This window comes from Cygnus olor, chromosome 3, assembly GCF_009769625.2.
Source record: "Cygnus olor isolate bCygOlo1 chromosome 3, bCygOlo1.pri.v2, whole genome shotgun sequence".
Classification (NCBI taxonomy): Eukaryota; Metazoa; Chordata; class Aves; order Anseriformes; family Anatidae; genus Cygnus; species Cygnus olor.
In genome coordinates this window covers 101,232,084-101,251,710 of record NC_049171.1, presented here as the reverse complement: position 1 = coordinate 101,251,710, position 19,627 = coordinate 101,232,084, and the positions used below count along the sequence as shown (strand labels likewise).

General features: G+C 37.7%; 1 protein-coding gene across 6 annotated transcripts in view; it reads right to left on the bottom strand.

Moving 5' to 3' along the window:
- The window catches only part of ESRRG (estrogen related receptor gamma), a 385,005-nt gene that overhangs the window by 31,293 nt on the left and 334,085 nt on the right, over positions 1-19,627 (bottom strand). For all 6 annotated transcript variants that reach the window (XM_040551124.1, XM_040551125.1, XM_040551123.1 and 3 more), the window contains one exon: positions 16,824-16,985. In XM_040551124.1, the coding sequence (XP_040407058.1) occupies positions 16,824-16,985 (162 nt within the window). The remainder of the gene's footprint in view (positions 1-16,823; positions 16,986-19,627) is intronic.

Below are 19,627 nucleotides of genomic sequence, written 5' to 3'. Positions count from 1 at the left end.
CTTCTGCAGAAGCAGGACTATGCCCACAGGATGAATGCATTTTGCACTGTACTAAGATGAACATAAAGCAAAACTAGGATCTTAACCATGCAGTGCTGACTTTTATAACACTGAGTAAGACGGTCAAGTGCACTAGTGTTCCAAAACTGTAAACAGACATTGATATTATACTGTATGTATAAAAATGCATAAAATACGTTTAATTAACTCAAGTTGTGACACAGACTGACAATTCAAAACAGAAATCTCAAAGCTATGCCTGACACCTTTGGAGTTATTTTGATCTTTCAGGAAGATACATATTTAGGCCAGATTTCTATACATTCGTATGTATTTTTTTAGTATTTGAAAAATGCATATTATTTACCCAATTGCCTGGAATGTCTGTTGGAGAAATACATATTTATTTTTAAAAGCAATCCATATATTATTTACTCAGTGGATGAGAATGACTTCAAAAAACTGTTCTGGTCCATCAAATAAATACATATTTATAAATGGTTTTTTAAAATGCATATTATTTACCCAATGGACTGTAATGGCTCTGCTAGTGCCATTACACGTAAATATGTAATTAGCCACACAATAAAATATCTCTACAAAATTTCTGTGAAAAGCATTGTATTTCCATGTGTCAATGTATAATACCTTTTCTGTTGTTATTATTTTGTTTTTAGCATCAAAGGTGATTACCCTATGCTAATGACTAAGGCTTTACCATATTTCAAATCCAGCTAGCTCGGCAATTATACAGAGCGTGAAGTTGAAATCCATGTTCCTTTCTTTCAAAACTAAGATTTCCCAATCCTCTCCTCACAGGCAGTGCTGGCCCAGCTGCAGCTGGGCCAGCCTCCCTGCCAGCCCCCTGAGGCCGATGGGGCTCCCCTCGCAGCACCAGCACTCCTGTCAGCGAGAAGCGGTGAGCACCTGGGCATGGCACTCGTGTCGCTCTCCTCCAAGCTTCTCCTTGCTGCTAGCCAAGGCACCTGCAACACTGCTGGACCACCTCGGTTAAGGCCTGCCAATCTCAGCCGGTGCCAAACTTTTTTTTTGGGCTTTATTTATATTCACGTGGGCTGTTTTCTGCACAGCACTGAAGATCCTCAAAATCCCTTTTTTTTTTTTTGTCATGAAAGTGAGGGCAGCATATGAAACATGCTACTCCAGGGACAAAATCCATCTTACCTGTATGTCTTTGAAATGATGCAATTTAATAGAAGCAGCCATGCCAAGTATTTGGGAATTTGCTAAGGACACAAATTATTAGAAAGAAGAAAACATGCACACTTTGAAACAGGAGTGAAAAGTACCATTGTTAGCAGTGCAAGTATCTGCTGGAATAGGTGTCATACATTAGGATGTAAATTTTATTCTCTGAGCTGAATACCAGGTGATTAATTCTGATAGCATAGTGATCAATCGGTACAGATGCTGCACCTGAGCAATGTTTGTTTTTGTACACATTAGTAACAGAAGTGCATCACTAACACAGGTGTCACTTGCAGAGAGCTGTGCAACCTGTCTGGTTTCCTGAAAACACTGACACTGGTAGTTAGGTTGCATGTAGTTCTGCCAATTTTTTCAATTAGACCCATTATTGATTTGATGAAAAAACAAATTAAACATACCATGGTAGTATCGAAATTGGTTAGACAGAACATAAGGTTCTGGTACTGAGCTTCTTAGGCGCATGGCCTCTGCATGCAGCTTTTACTCACCAATGCCTCTGGAGACTACAGAAACAGGGGAGACTTTCACAAGAGACCTAGGTAGCAGTAGTCTAGTAACTGAGGTATAAAATATCCAGGGGTATGCTAACAGAAAGAGATCTTTGGAGAAGAAATGCAGTGAAGGCCAAACTTTGTTAAGATCACAGACCAAGAGTTGCTCAGTTGCTTCACTATAAATTTGAAACAAACCTCCTGTTTTCATGAAGCTGCTACAGAATTACACCAGTCTGAAGATAAAAATGGGCTGACAGCTAATTATGTTTTTGTTTCAAAACTGCGAGAAAAACTGTTTGCTAATTGATGGTGCACTTTAAGCTGTCTTCATCTCTGACATGTGGAACTGATGCTGCATGCAGCTCACATGTATTTCTTTGCAATTTTTCATAATGAAAGAACAAGAGTTTTCGATGCCAAGAATAGATAACATGCAGTGATCATATAGGAGTTCACATGTCCATGTTTGCAAAACCACCCTCCTCACCCCCTCCCTTTGCTTCTTAACAGAAGCTTTTAGACAAGGAGCTCAACACAGTGTGGAGGCACAAGCAAGTAGGTGTGCTCACAAGCAAACTTCTTCCTTAGTTTCCATTTAATTTTCATTTACCAAATCAAATCGAACTGCTACTGTGAACATTATTTTGTTACAGAGGGGCTAAAGGATCCCTCCAAAAGTCACTCCCAAGCACTTGAGGTTTAGCTTCTTGAAGAGGGTCAGCTGAAACAAACCTGACAGGATGCTGCAACAGCAGGTCCACTCAGGGCACAGAGCTCACAGCCCAGAAAACCTCCGTGAAGTTTCCTAAGGTCAAATACAGTAAGCCCACTGTCTGGCTTTGGTGCACTGGAAACCTACATAAGTCAGCACAAGCCTACGAAATCCTCTTTTCTTATTTCCGCACAGCCTCTTGTGCCACAGCAGACGGACAGTAGTTTGCACTCCCTCTCTTGTGTCATTCAGCACTGTACGAAGGCCCAATAATACGATTTCCGACAAGGCAAAACTTGAGTTGAACTCAGCGCTCTGCACTTTTTAGGTTCCTTGCTCTATACTGCCAGAACAGTCAAGGACATTTGGATGAAAGCTATGCTCGGTTTAAGACAAGATTTCAGTTTCGTGTATTGCTAGTGCTGACAGGATATAAGCTTATGTTGTTTTTTTTTACTCTTGAAAAGCATTCAAATTGTTGTATACAAATAGAGTCATTAATGGAAAGCAAGACATTGCGAATCAGACAAAAGACACATCAATTAATCCCTGGGATGCACATTAGGCAATCAATTTTCCCAAATCCCAAATCAATTAAAAAAAAAAATAAAGAAAAAGAATTTGAATTTCCATGCCTTTAAAAAGACGGAAATGGGAGGAGGAAAGAGCGAAGTTGGTGTCCCACTCCTTCTTGCTGTCTATCTGTCTGCACTATGCTCTGAAAATACTAAGTATGAGGTAACTTGCGAAGATTGTGAAGAATGTATTCTGTGTCAGTGGAAAAAATGAAGTTTCAGGTTAAAATGTCTAAAAAGAAAAGAAGGAAAGAGAAAGAGAAAGGCATAATGTAGAAAGCATTAGGAAACTTTTGGATTTCAGTTTTATGCATGCACAAGGTGCCTGCACTGGAAAAAGGTGCAACGTGTCTCTTCCTATGCCTTTTTGTGCACTGATGGGAGTGATGTCCTACAGCATTTCAAGTCATTTATTGAAGTTTGGTGGCGGTAGTGGGAATGTTGTTAAGGGAAGTAGAAAAAGCAATGTCCATTTGAAGCTTGTCTGTGAACTTTGCATGAACCGCCAGGAATAATGTAGTGTGATGACAAGCCAGTTATACCTTCCACTAAATTTGCTGTCTGGAATGAACTGAAATAGTGTTTGGTTTGTGTAATTACGTCCATCTATCTTTATATTCCAGCGGCATATCGCAAATTGAAAATACTAAAAATTGACTGTTGGTTCTGATATTTAATGATTGCCAAAGACAAGACGATGATTTATTGGTTACTTACCGATGTGACACATTTGCATCTTATTAGACAGAGATTACTATTCCTTAAAATGCGGACGAGGCCTGATCATGTCTGATGGATTGATTTGATTTGCAAATGTAATCAAACTAATAAGAGGGAAAAAATGAGCAATAATGCCTTGTTTTTCAACTGGCAATCACTCCCCTGCCAACAACGCTGATATCCCTGACTAAGCAGCCTTCACACAGCCTTCCTGTCTCCTCAAATAAACAAAGGGATGCAAAGAGCTTGATAAGAGGATAACGAGCCAAGTATGGATGTAACATGGAGCCTGTATCTCAGCACTGTACAAATGTATCAATGGGAGTACCAGTATAGGACTTACTTTGCCTTCTGTCCTTAAAAGGCAGCAAGAAAAAAGCCAAAGAGTAAAATCACAATGATAAAAAAAGCCTATACTGAGTCAGGGAAAAAAAGTTCATTAAAAAAAAGAAAAGTGGTTTTAATTTAGGGAGACCCAGGAGAATACTCCTTACTGGTACAAAAGTTACAGGATAAATTCCTGGAATTCCCCAACCTGAAGTGAAGCTAATTTGGGAGTGTATTTTGGTCAATATCTTTCAAATAATTGGAATCACTGTCTACAGCCACAGCATCAGAGAACCTATTTCCAGAGACATGCTGATCCGTGTTTTAAAATCCTCCCAAATAATACACACAAGCTTTCTGCAGATTTTTATCTGCACCATATGGATAACATAAACAGTTAAATAATATATTTCACTATAAACATTCTATCATTCTGGCCACATGCTGATGTTTCCATAAGGACTGAAATATGGTTCTAGATAAGAGCAGATTCTTACTCTGCTTACAGTAAATGACCCTAATTCTCCACAGTAGGATTCTCTTCCTTGTTAATAATAATAAAAAAAAGGCTTTGTGAAAGGAATTGCACCATGTCCCCCTCCCTCATTTAAACAAAAGTGGTAAGTCAAGCAGAAGGAGATAATAATGCTTTGAGGTCCACACAGGTTTCAGATTGTGACCTGCATATTTAGGGATTGATCCAAACCCAGTGAAATAAAGGCAAGTCTTTCTACTGACCAAAATGGGTTTTCAGATAAAGCTTTACGAAAGAGGGAGGATTGAGTGTGAATTTTGACAGCTGAGGAACTGATCCTACAAATATTTGGGAACACAGAGAACTCTGCACAATGGAAGTGTCTGTGTAAATAATGTGATTGTACTACTTAAATATTTTCCAGACTGATTGCAAATTTGCTTCACTAAAGGATATTCGATAATGTAAAAAAAAAACTTGCTTTAGGGAATACCTATTATGAAGCTTCAGGTTAAAAACAAAGTTGAATATATAGCTCCAATTACCACGCTCAAAGACCTCAAAATATTTTCATAATTTAAAGTTTTACAGCTCATGTAATTTATACTTATTTTAACAGTGGGAAAGCATCCCGGTCAAATTCCAATTAAATAATTACATTTTGCCTACCTAAAATTCTCACTGCATTTTTAATTGGCTAGGACACACTTCACTGCTTCTCCTAAATTGTTTAGTGTTGCCATCCAGTATATAAATAGCCACCACTTTCTCGCATGGAGACAGTACACTTGTCTGTGTAGCTATCAATGGAAATTCCCATCCACCTGAGTGGCTGTAGTACCGCACCTCACCGTACCCATGGCAGCATGGGGCCCTGTCTCCCCATTTCATACCCTCTTTATAAGTATTTTGTTGTTGCTGATTGTTTTTTTGTTTGTTTGTTTGGTTTTTTTCCTTTTTTCCCTCCAAGCAAGGTTCTCTGAAAGATTGCATGTTTGTCATTGTTTCCGGCTGATTACAGTATGAGTATGCAAATATTCACTGTCAACACCCTCTTCTCTTGACCTTCTCTCCTGAAATGCCCGTCTGAGCCTCTGTCAGACACTGCCCTCTGTAGGTTTATGAATGCTTGAATTATCCTGCATAGAGTATGCACAGCTCTTCCTGAGCTCTACCTGGACTTACTGTTTAGCGTCTTTCCAAAGCACCCTGTTTCAGAGTGGCCTTCTGTTAGCAGAGACCATGGTGTGGTTCTGGATTCATATTTGAGGATTATACTACACAATAAGAGCTACTAATTATTGTTTAAGTGCTAAACACAATCACTACGATCTCCATATTTGTGTTGAATTATATTAGGTGAACTATTCAGAACAAGTCATTAATGGTGTCTGGAAAATTTTCACTAACTTGAAACTTAAAGAAACTCTTCAAAATAATCCCCTACCAAATTCACTGAATGAAGACCATCTGGAGTTCACGACACACATTGCATATTAAATCTGTAGCTGAAGATTCACTAAGCAATGCACACCTGCACCTACACGAAGGTTAACTTTATCTCTGGGAAACTTCAATGTGGTAAAAAGTGAAAAACTGATCACAAAGTAGAATGCCTTTCTACAAGCAACCAATATGGGGAAGAAATCAAAAATTATCCTCACTACAAATTCAGTTCGTGCAGGACACAGGAACCATGGCAAGTTCCATATACTACCAGATACAGCTTGCATCATAGCAAATTTGGATCCTGTTCATCAAGGCGGGCATGATGCTAAAGCACAGTTACAAGAAAATCTCTGACTAGAAATACACCCTGCAGCCTGCTAATGTCATGATGTATTTATGCCACTAAGTGCATCTTCTTTGAACAACCATATGAGCAGCAGCCATTATATGTTAAACTTTTCCCCCTAATCTCTCCAACAGCTAGCTGCTGCACAAAGGCTGCAGATTTGCCCCTGCCTCTTCTCCACCCTCACCACAACAACTCACCACTGTGTTTTCATGCATGACATGTACAGACCTGGTAAGTTTGCTGACTCTACTTTTCAAGTGCCATTTCCATTGAACTTAGAGCCCTCCTTCAGTAGTCGGATCTCATTTAAATATTTGATTTCACCTCATCTCTTAATGTAGCTGATTGAAACTGATGGTGCACAACATGGCAGATGAAAACATTTTGGGGAGAAAGTTCAGAGCTGTACAGTAGAATTTCCACTCATCTATAATACATGTCTTAGGAGTTTGGGCTATAAATCCCTTGGGCAGCCGAACATACTGCCAGATAATTTTCTCTTTATAGAACAGGTTTTCAAACAAAAGGAAGGTTCTGTATTTTTTTACTCACATGGAAAATTACCTAAATACTCCTGTCTGCTAGTAACTTTACATAGGATTGAACTTGGAAAGAATTAATTTAAGTAATATTGAAGACTGACTTAAAAGTTGCTGCAATAAGTGTTCCATCTAGGTATTTAAATACATTAGCACTCAGTATCTGCATTCTTGGGATTCTCCCATGTTTCTTTCTCCATATGTGTATGTGTGCATAAATTAAAGACTGCTCAATAAGAAAGCTTACTAGCAGAGAAGACAGAAGTTCATAAAGCTCTTGTATGATCCAGCTGATGTAGAAGGCGATTACTGCAGACTCATTTTTAAAAACTGCTGATTCTGTTGATCATACTGGATCCAGCCCTGCCATTACAACCCAGCTGCTCCCCCTGCTATTGCTATACTATATATAACCAGGCCCAGGTCACCATGTGCCCTGCCAGAAACGTACTGACTGTCTAAGGGGGCCTTGCAATACAGGTAATTAATCCTATTCTAATGTAGGTTAAGCAGGTGTGAAGCCTAACTCATCCAGAGAGAAAGTAAAGGCATCCTCAGAATTATAGTATTTAGCTGGTCTCAGATAACTTTAGGAAACTAGACCATCCTGTGCTGCTGACCCAGTCATACAGGTGTAGATTTGTCTGCTCTAAATCCAGGCTGGGCACTGGTTCTCCTTCTCCTCCCTCCTCTCATCCTGGATTTACAGTATCAACACACATGACTGAAAAGCTGCCCTTCTCTTCCCCACCTATAACAAAGCAAATACAGGTTTGTTGGAGGGTAAGTTAGATTTTGAAGTCACCTGTTTATTTAAAATGCACTAAATGGTTGCCATAAGAGGGCTATGTTGCTCTAATTTTATTTCTGCATTCCCTGCATGTGCTATGATCCTTTCAGAGGCCAATTTAAATAGCATGTAACATTCATGATCTCATTTCTAACAAAGCCTTCACAAATAACATTGCAACTTTAAAACTCACAAAAAATGTCTTTGTCTGGATGTTCTTTAAACTCTGATTCTGGTTGAAAAGAGGTATTTTTTTTTTTGTGTGTGTGTGTGTGTGTGCGTGGTTTTAGGAGAGGAGTCATGTAAATATGGCAGTAATACTTCCTGAACATAAGTGATAGGTTCAACTCTGCAGCATTTGTCTCTCCTGCAATTCTCACCTAAAGAATATTTTCATGATTTATCCCAACTTTTGTGGTGTGTTTCTGAGCAAGGCACTTTCCTGCCTTGTGGCCATGAGCTCCCACATACATGCTAGAAGTTGGCCACCCCTGAAGTAATTGTACAGTTAGGGAAAGTTTGGGAAAGGAAGCCCCCTCAGAGATTATTTTAGAAGTTTGAATTGTTTCATATGGTATGCTCCTAACCGGCAGTTGTTTAATAGGGTTGGCAATTGAACTAAATTAGGTGGCAAAATGGAAGGATTCTAAAGAAATAACACGCCTGAAAATCTAACATGCCCACCTATCTCCTCTATGGCATTCCAAAGACCGTCCCACTTGCAAAAGGCCATTGCTGAGGTCTCTGATTTGAATTGCTTACAAAAAGAAAAAAAAAAAAAGAAGGAAAACAGAGACTACAGTAAAATTAAAAAGGTTAAGATACATTTATATTTCCTTTCCCCTGGTAATAAGATTAATTCCTTGTTGGTTCCGAATAAGGAAAACTGTTACTGAGTCATCTGCAATTTACACAGGCCTAATCTAGTAAACCCGTTTGTCACACAAGCAGTGGGTACAAAGGTGAGCACTGTTGTCCTCTAAGTGGAAATACTTGCTTCAAGCCTGAGTCTGCGCATTGCTGCCTGGGTCTCTGAGGCGGTGAGTACACGCAGGGGACAGAGTCAACTCTCAGCTCCCACGGACAGGCTGACTCCTCATGCGGGTGCATCCCTTTAGGGCCAGATCCTTGAACAACAGGGACATGCAGAGCACATTTGACTTGTACACCCGTGACAACTGATCCTACCGAAGGCTCTTGGTCTGTCTCTACAGATTAACTGGGCAAAATACCATACGTATTTTCTTTTACAAATTCTGCTTGTAACGCCTGAGAGCTGAATAAAACTCAACTATTTCCTACATTTTTATTTTGCAAGTTATTACCCCTCCTCTCGGTGTTGTGTTCATCCTGCCAACCCCCCCCCCCCCCGCCCCGTCCCCTTCCCCAGTGTGCTAACGTACTGGATTAAAATGCATTCCTTTTTTATCACATTTCTTCTATTCAGCATCAACTTAGAACGCCTTTAAATGGTGTATTTTCAGTACTTCAGTAATACAATGTCTGCAAGCAGGGAAGCAGGCTGTATAAGTTGATCTACAAGTCAGCTAGGGTAACATAACACTCTTGATTGTGCAAGAAGAATAATAGGGAATGACTGCTGCATCTTTTTATACCCTTGCATTTAAGAATCAAGTAATAGCCATTTCTGTTTACAGAAAGAAAATGAAAAGCACTGGCATTCATTACTGTTGATTTGCCCTCTTTTTATTAATCATTTCTTATTTTTAAAGGGCCACCGGAGTGAACAACATAATGCAGTGGTAAGAAGATATTTACCAATTTAGCACCTCATTATAAAACTACTCAGAAACCTCTTTGTCTCTTGTTTAACATAATAATTATTAGTGGCAACAAAAGTGGATCCCACACTTGCACCGTGATTAGCAAGTGATGAATTTGGGTTGAATATATTGTATTTTGTTAAGTAAACCTTATTATATCCCAAATCCTCAGTCTAAAAAACATCTAATTTTAAGAAAATAATTTCTACCCCTGTTTAAATGCATGTTTCCAAATTAACCAGTGATATTCTATAGAAAACTGCCTCTTTTATGCTTGAACTCTCCAGCTGCCACACAATTTATATCTCTTTCCTCCCCTCTTTGTTTTTCAGCCATTTTCCCTGAATGTCAAAGTCAATTTAGTGCATTTCACTTTGCTGAATAAATCAGAGGCGAAATCCTTGCTAAAAGTGAAAATTTGATTTGCTAAAAGGAGCTTAGGGCAACTATTAATCAATATATCCAGAGTGTCAAAGCTAAGGCCATGATAGACATGCATTCATTTGGAGATTGGTTGAGGCAGATAAAGGGGAACACTGGGGAAAAAAAAAAAAAGTGCAACAGCCATACAGTGTAGTGTGTATGTTAGGGGCATGGGTGGAAGGAGAGGACTGTTTAAAAAAAAAAAAAAAGGAAAAAAGGAGACAGTCGGTACTTAAAAGGTGAACTTAATAAAGATGTAAAGTCCCTGTTTTATTCTGATTTTTAGAGACCTCATTTTAATGAAGGATTCTTTTTTTTTTTTTTTTTTTAAGTAATATGTATGTACCGAGCCAAGTTCTTCTATTACCTCTTATCTCCATTGTTTGTTTTTTGGTTTTTTTTTTGATTTGCTTTTGGTGATGACTATTCTTAAACAAGCTTTTTCAAGAATATATAGGAATTTTAAAGTCAAAACTACCAAGACTTCCAGATGCTTTTCTAACAGTACCATTTCAGACTTACTGCACATTTATTTTATATTCATGTGCAATTTGCGGGTGATGAGATGTTTATATGTCTTAGAATAAATTCCTTTTTTTTCTTTCTTTCCCCTAGTTAATTTAATGCTAGTAAAAGATGCCAGAAGTGACTATCCCAGAAACTGAAGTGGTCTTTTTACCCTAGGACATCTATATCCAGTAGTACAAGAAAGTTCCTCACCTCTCCATTGCTGTCTCAATCCCGACCTGGAAGCAGTCTTTTCTGATTAGCAGACACACTAAGAGTATTTGCATCTCTATTCGCACACAGTCTACCCCTTTTTCTACTCAAATTGGCAAAATTTTTGCCATTGGCTTCAGTAACAAATCCATCAAGAATAGTCTGTCATCATATCCCAGTTGGATAAATTAAATGATTTTAAAATAAACAAATGGATTTTTATGTAACTACCCTTTTCCCACACTGCAGATTCCTTTTTTTTTTTTCCAGTAAATGATGAGACTGTGGACATATTCATTCACATATTTTCCTAGAAATCCAACCTCCTTCCAGTCTTGCAAAATCACTTGCACATTCTCAGTGGTACTATTTTCAAAAAATGTGAAAGAAAGAAAAATACCACCATTTCTATCACTTTAAATGATATTAAAAGCACTGATGTAAACAGTGGGATAGATGAACTGTTGACATTTTAGGCACATTGCTGATCTATACTGCTCAGAGTAGCTGGAATCAGCATTGTGATCTAAACCCTGGCAGTGCTGGCTGATCCATGCTAATGTTCAAAAATAAAACCAACAGTCAATTGCTCATTTCCTATATTGTACAATTTAGTGACTGAGGTGAGGGTAGTCGGTAGCTTTTAAGAAACCTTTTGGATGGAATTTCTACCTGTAAAGCCCAATGCCCCTCAGATGGTGTATGTCATACAGGTTGTGAGTTCAGGAACATTTCTGTCATATGAAAAGCATGCCTGATTTCCATAATTAGTGCATATTTGTAGAAGAGGAGAAAAGCAGTGGGCTTTTGATGAATGGAAGGTAAAGAGAACTTGCAAAGCGTCCAAGATAGCACACTGATAGAGGACGGGATGTCCTGATTCCCCAGGAGGCTTAAGTTATTATCACTACAAACCGCCTAGTCAGCACGAAACAGCTCATACTCCATTCCACGTTACATGAGCATGTAACATCACATTTACATGCCCACCTGTCTCTGGAATAGGGTGACCCTGTGGCAGGGGACACTGAGATAGCTTAGTGGGCCTTGCCATGTTGTCTGGAACGGTCCTCAATCCAGCTGGCAGCACAAGAGGCTTCAGAAGGCCTCAACCTCAGCAGAAACAACAAATTTTACAGCAGCATGGTATGGACATAGAGAAAGACATCTATCCTCCTTGCAGAGCTGATATTCTGTGTTAGCTGCTCCAATTAGCAACCCAGAGAAGGATTTGGACAACAAACAGGATGTTGGCTATAGCTAAAACATATATGATTATAAACACTGGGTAGTTCCAACATACAGCCTGTCTTCAGAGTCCCACCAGCATTAACACTACCATGAAGTGTGTACCCAATTCATATCTGCATGGATGTACCATGTATGCTTCCTTGAACATTAGCTTTCCAAAAGTGACTATGGTCAACTTTTTCTCTGTACTTTTACCTACATGGGGCAGCATTTCTGTAACAAATGATGAGTAAAGGGCATTTTGGAAATGACAACTCTGCAGCAAATCATGTTCCTGTTCAGTATTAAAACGGTAAAGCATACCCCTGAGAGCTGCTCTGGAAACGAAAGCTTAAATATTGTCCTCCAGAAAGAGTATGCCGGAACAATAATGTTTCATAAAACATTAACATTAGCACTAAAATATTCAAAACATCCTTGGATTTGCTCCATCAAAATCATGCTTTTTTTTTTTTTTTTTTTTTTTAATATTGGCACCAGTGGCAGTATCAATTTCTAATGATTCCCTTTCTTAAACACTGTTACTGCTGAACACTGAACTGTTACACAGTTGAAGACAAGCAGGCTTATATTACTAAATAATGTAACTAGTTATTTTTGATGTATTAGTCTGATTTACTGTTTCCAAACAAATTTTTCATTTTAAGTGCAAAAAGTTGATTTCTATGGTCTGTTTGATGTTTTTTCATGCATGCAAATTTTTTAGAGAACATTTTGTCTTTAGTTTCCTGTTATGCACATTTTTAAGAGCTTAATGTTTCCTGCTTCCACTTAATATGAAAAGAACATTGCACATTTTTGCTGAATGTCAATGAGATAGTTACATTACAGAATTCATGTCTAAACGACTCTGAAACTGTGACTAGGTATCAGCAGAATTCCACTCCATACTGGAAAAGAGCTTAATTAATACAATAGACCCAAAATAAAATGGATCCTCCCCAAAATACAAAGCAAAGAGTGGGAAACTCAACCACCAGTAAATATTGAATTAAGCATGTCTCTCTTATTTAAGTGAGACAATAAAACAAAACAAAACAAAATAAAAGTCTTGCAGAGGTTTCAGAAATATATTTACAATTTATTTAGGTCAGTTAATGGGTTTTTTGTCTCATCAGGCAGGAGATGAAGCAGCATCACTCTCTCCCTAAGCACCTTCAGTATTTTACTAACGAAGTTACAGTACATCGGAATATTTTAATCTGACACAAAGAACAACAATAGATCTGACTGCTGGGCTGATAATCTTCTTATCACACCCTGTGAAACCTAGCTCTAATATTTGACTGAGCCTCCATTACTCGGCAACACATTCTAAAAAGGCCAACAATGGAGAGAGAATGAAGTGGAGTGTGGAAGTACCTCCATATCTACATAAAAGAGATTAGAGGCGACAGCGTTCCATTTTACAGCTCAATCATATTGTGTTAGCATGCGCTTATCCGAGCGCGGATGAAATTGAAAGAGAAATAAAAAAGAGTCAGGCAGATAGGAACCAGAAAAGCGAGGCATGAGCAATTTCCAAGGATATAAAAGGATGCTAATGGCGGGGCCCTGTCATTCTTAAAAAGGGCTATTAGGGCACCATCATCTGTTCTTGTGCCCTTACACTCCTCTAACTAAAGTCAAGCATTTCCTAATGCCATTGTGATCTTTTTCTTCTTCAGATAAGACATGGTCGTGTTTCATAACAACACACTTTCCATTTATTTGATTTATAAATGCAAGGAGACTAATTCTATTTACTGATAAAGGCTTTCCATATATATTTTTCTTTCAATATTTCCTTTTGTGGATGGCATAGACTTTTTGTTCAATAAAAGCAACTATTGCAAATGTTTCCAACAGCACAAAAGTACTAATGATTTTATGAAAGCATTTGAAGTTTGCATAATTTTAAAACAATTTTTAGTCTTGTGACTGCAACGGGAAATCGTTGACTATAGGAGAATGCATGCTGCATTATTACCATTTTATAGATAATTTCGCTAAAAAGACTTTTTGTTAGAACAACAAAAACATTACTTGGTTCTCTTCCACAAATACAAATTTTAGTTTTAATTGCAATGCTTTACAGCCAAGATCTTTATTAGTTATTATAATATATATGGGCCTGTAATTACACTGAACTTTAAGAAATCACTATAGAAAAAGATTTGCTGACTGCTGATTTGCTGTGTTAGGCACAAATTCACTACAGGTATAATTAATCGATTCCAAAAGATGTACACCGAGGTCCACTCTACTAGGTCCACTAAACTGCAGAGAACTTGCATGCAATTTGCACCTTTTTCTAACTCATCCTCCTTCCAGTTCAGTTCTGCTAATGCCTACGGTAACATTTGTTAGCTTAGACAACAGGCAGATAGCACCAGGCTGGGCTTTTCTACAAGTTGTTTTGTGCCAGACATCAGCTGAGCTTAGGCAGTCCAAGTTCAACAGCACTCCATCATTCAAAACCAAGCTACAACAGCTCATCACATTTGCCCTTTACCATGCATGTCAAGCCCTTTTGAATTTTGATTTTTGTGATCAAGCGCCAGACAACAAGCACAGGTTTTATCACTGCCCTCTCAGAAGCTCAGAAGGCTTATGAAGCCTTTTTTTCCCCGTTTAGTGCTTTATCTTTTTCCACATACCTAAGTGGGGTCAAGTAAGTAAACTTACACATGTGGTTTTGCCACAGCAGGTGTGCTTTTGAGTTTACCTTGTAATAACGGGCTGCCTCATGTCAGAAATATTCCTCAACCAGTTCAGACTGCAGACTTTAAATTTTCAATGCCACTTTACAGCATCCAATAGCTTTTTCATGCTAGCCAAAACCATCATTTTAAAGGCTGTTCAGTCCCATCCCTCTGCTCTTTCTACCCCTCCAGCCAAATCAAAGCTATGTAACACATTCACAAATCAAGCTGACAAAAGTTTCCTTGCAACTACTCTGGAGTGTGACTGACTTCTTTGAGAACTATTCTATTTTGGTTAAGGTGATCTAGGTATCTTCCAAAGATGAAACTCAAACTCACCTGTTTAACTTATTTTGACTTAATTCGGGGTGCTTTATTAGCAACCAGTGTAAGACAAAGTAGCTGGTATAATATAGAGTGATGTTTAAATTAGTTTACAATTTGCCTGGGCTCATCTAGAACTGCTCTGAACAAAGCCATTCAGAAATGTCAGCTGTGTTCCTAACCACTGTAACAAATTGTTGCCTGAACGCTGCACACCTAATGACTTCAAATTAGCTTCACTGCGATATTGCCTGACAGTTCGTTACGACTGTTAGCAACATAGCTGGTGTATCATGACCAATAAATTGGTTTCAGTGTGGGCTGGGAAAGGGACTTCCATCAATTTGATTAAAGAAATTACTGTAGCATTCAAAGCATAAAGACAAACTAGTTTAAGGAGACAGAAATAAGTTAACTGTACCAGAAAAACATTGCTTGTGATACAAAAGCTTGTTTATACACCATTTGCAGCACAGAGAATGACTAAATTTCAACTGTGTGGCATACTGACTATTTGAGAATCTGTAGGCTGCTTTCTCTTGTCTGAATCAAAATAAATTTCCATAAACATACACGTTATTTTATTATTACATTGTGTTAGTATTTATATTTATCTAAGATGACCCAAAAGCACCTACCAAAAGGACTGAGGCCTTGAGCCGGTTAGCACGAATTATAAAAAAAAGGAAGAGCCAGTCCTTACCTAAAGTTTATGTTTGTACAATCATAAATGTCAAAGAATCGTAGGAAGAAAGTAAAAGATTGGAGTATAGACACTATGCTCCCTGTTTGAATGAATGAAGAAGATTCAAGGCTCTCACTGTTCTACTTTGTTTCTACAAATAGTAGGAGGCTATTTCTGTGATTTCTTTGGATACTGGAAATAAAATACATTTAGCTTTGATAAACAGACAACAGACTGCAATATTTATTCTATCACTAATATTGCGGTATCCCAAAATCATATATAAAGTGATGACGTTGTATTACTCAGAGGAACTAAAGGATATCAGTTCTTATGTTCAATAAGGCTTCACCGTCAAAATTAGAAAACTAATGAGCTGATGAAAACACATAAACATGCCCACTCATCTGCTGAACTGGAAAAGTACCTCAAGAAACAAGAAAAAAGCCAATATTTTCTGTGTAACTTTACCATTTGTGAAAGGTGACAGACTGACAACCCTGGAGACTCTCTACGAGCTTGTCTATTTGCCCTCAGAAGAAGCACAAATACCTCAGCACTGAGTGAAAAGAAAATATACCTCAAACGTTATCTGAAGAAACCACTAACCTTGTGAGAGAATACTTCTGATGACTGCTTTTTTGGCTAAGAAGGGTGCCAGTTAGCTTTACAAACATCGAAACATTTAAGAGATATACAGCCCAGCCCATTTCATACAGACCAAGGAACTACCAAGATATTGGAAGAGACCTTTTGGTACAATTCACATCTTTCTACGGAACTGCTGGAACAATCCAGTTCTCACGCTAGTCTGTTCAAGGAAGAGAACAACTCCTCTGTGTCATGCTAAAATACAACTGAATTTTTGCACCTCCTCCAGTCAGTATAAGATAGTGCAGCCTTTATGGAATAGAGCAGCTAGACTACATTCGACACCTGCTGAATCATATGAATGCAGAGTGCTTATACTACCCTTCCTACCAGGATAACGCTCTGGATAGCAAGTTTATCTTAATATAAGTAATACATGAAAAAAAATAATTTCACTGAACAGCATGTGAAACTTACAATCACGGTTATAATCATAGTAAGAATAATACCATTTCCAAGATAATGATATAGGATAAGACATCTAACCTATGTCCAATGTGAATAAGCTGGAGCCTTAAGAAAATTTTATGCATTGTAGTGAGAGAACAAATCTTTTTTTTTTTTTTTTTTTAAACTAGAGCATAACAACAGATGTGATGATTACGTACTTCATTTATTTGCAATAAATACACTATATGTACCTGGAATATGCTTAGCCCATCCGATGATCACCACCAGTTCTCTGTCTGCCAGGTCACAAAGAGTGGTAAGTGCTTTGATGTCACTGTCTGGAACAGTGGGGTCAGGCATAGCATAGATCTTCTCTGGTTCAGCCACCAGCAAATGGGAGACAATCTTGTTATCTGTAAAAATGGCCCAGAACAGTACAAGATCACCAGTAGCATCATTCTGCTTTTTAAACAGATGGCTCACGTTTCAAAGTGCACAAGAATTTGTCTTAAGATACCGGACCTAATTAAACCTTATTGTAATTTCACTGGCTTCTACAAGCAGTTACAGCACAGACAAATCTGATCCATTAACAATGTTCATCGAGCTAGACGTGTATGTTCTTAAGAATGTAAATTTAATGGAATGTAGAAATACGTGATCACCTCTTAATACCAGAGTACAAACTGTAGAAAAATCTTCATGCATTAGAATGCATTTTGGACTGTGCAATCAGAAAAGTTTTGCCTTCCTCCAACTACCTGAAAAAACCCCAAAGGCATTGGTATTTTTTGAGAAAGGAAATACCACAAGCAATTAGTCAATCACTGAAATTTGCAGTGTCTGTCAGCGATTTCAACAACCATTCTCCATTTCAGATGTCCCTGTTGAACAGTTGTAATAGAAATGATGTCAGGACTTTCTCAGTGCTTATTATTCTATATATCTTATATTATGGGTATCGAGCCTGTTAAAAAACTAATAATGAATCCGTACACTTTGGGGCCTATCTTGTGAGAAAAGTGGGGGTGTTGTCACATATTTGCTTTTCAGTGAAACACACAAATTAAGATTCACGTATAAAATCATCTTATTATATATAAAAATAGAGTAATGATCTCTCATTTCTAGTAAGGAAGAGCTATTAAAGTCAATGAAACTAAAGAGTGCAAAACTAAGGAAAGTAACAAGGATGCAAATCCTACCTTTAAAAACTGGTTTTGTGCGAAGAACGATGCTTTATCATATGCACACACTTACTATTTTTACCTAAATATCATTTTCATTTGTATGTTTAAAATTTACTTTTTCACCCACATAAATTGTGAAATTTATTTGGAATAATCAATTAAGTTATACGGAAAACCAAAAACAAAGAATAGAAGAGCCGGGAGGATTTACAACACAGAGTTGTTATTCTATACTATATAAGTAGGATAAACAAAAAATGAACATTATAGTCACATGGAGAAATAATGGAAATATCTTATCTGCATACAGGAGCCTGATTTGTTACTCTCAGAACACAGAACTGAAAAATGGGAAAAGAACTAATTCATTAAACCTCCTAATATAGCATAGATTATTATAACTCCAAATGTATTTACATTTGTACCTTTTTATGGTAGGTACATCTTCTGACCTCAATTGCACCACCAAAATTTCAAGCCCAAAGAACACTCTTCAGTGAATTTACAGTAAGCTGTTTCCCTTCTTATGATAAAGAGTCACAGGAGCTTGATATAAATGGGATTCCACTGGGAGAAGGTGCAAAGTATTTTCTGACTGCAGAGCAAGCTGTTAGAATTAGTGTTATCTTCCTTCTGCACTTAAGTCACAGGCTGGACCACATTGTCCTCCTGTGGGGGAACTGCAATGGAAGCTTGCCCAGGAGTGTTGGAGGGGCTCCCTACCAACCCATGACAGATTTCCATAAAATACGCACTTGATTCTGATTTCTGATACTTTACGGCTCGTTTGTGGCATAGGCTCCTTGATTCTGATCTACTGTCTCTACAATTTTTGCCTTATTCCAGATTTGTGTGTCAGAAGTTGTGATATATGTTAGGCTTTCATAAAATAAGTGCAAGAGCCAACTGGAAACCATCACATCAAGCATGTTTTATTACAAGGGGATATATTCATGTTTTATAGGAACTATGCCAACTGAGTAATTCTTGATCTCAATATTCTACTGATTATCAAACTGATTAATGAGAAATTCTATTCTTATTTAAAGATGGCAGATGGTAGTTTTAACTTATATTGCAAACAGCCTTTGCACATTTTTTTTTTAATTTTTAAAGTCTTTCCTTATGATTTTGAATTTCATACAGAAAACATCATGTTATAAGAGAGAACAGATAATGTTGCTTCTTCCCAAATTCCTGTATCTGTATACCTTTTGAAAAGTAGGATAAAAGTACTTTAATATCAAAACATATCTATGAGGACTTCAACTTTCTATTTTTTTAACTAATGATAAATATATGAAGAAGCACTCAGGTCCCTAAGTTCTGTTGTTTTTTCCATGTAAACAAAAGAAATGGCTAAAGAACCTCTCTTATATTTTTTTTAATGAGTTTCCTCATCAATGATTCTTCTGCATACAATTCGGGAATATCGTATGTTTTGGTTTATGACTCACAAAATCTCAAATTCTTTTATTTTCCCAATCAGCAAGATCTACAAGCAGGCCATGAGATTTCATGGTGAATTTGGAAAATGCAATATAGGCCAGAAGTAGGTCTAGGAAAGATCCTCCAAACAGCTGTTCTTTCGCTAGATGGAGAAGAGCTACATATACATGTATGTAGCTCAGCATGCCTGCATGTATTCTACACGTATGCATGTATGAAGCATGTGCTAGAATATGGCATAGAAAAATTCTGACTGTACTCAGAAAGCCCCATCACTCAGGAAATTGAATAGCCATGAACACTGTTTCTAGGTAAATCTTATTTAATGTTTCCCTAATTAGAATCAATAGAACCCAATTTTCATTCCTGTGCCTTTATTATGCACAAACTATCAGTCAGGGTCCAGAAAATCTCCC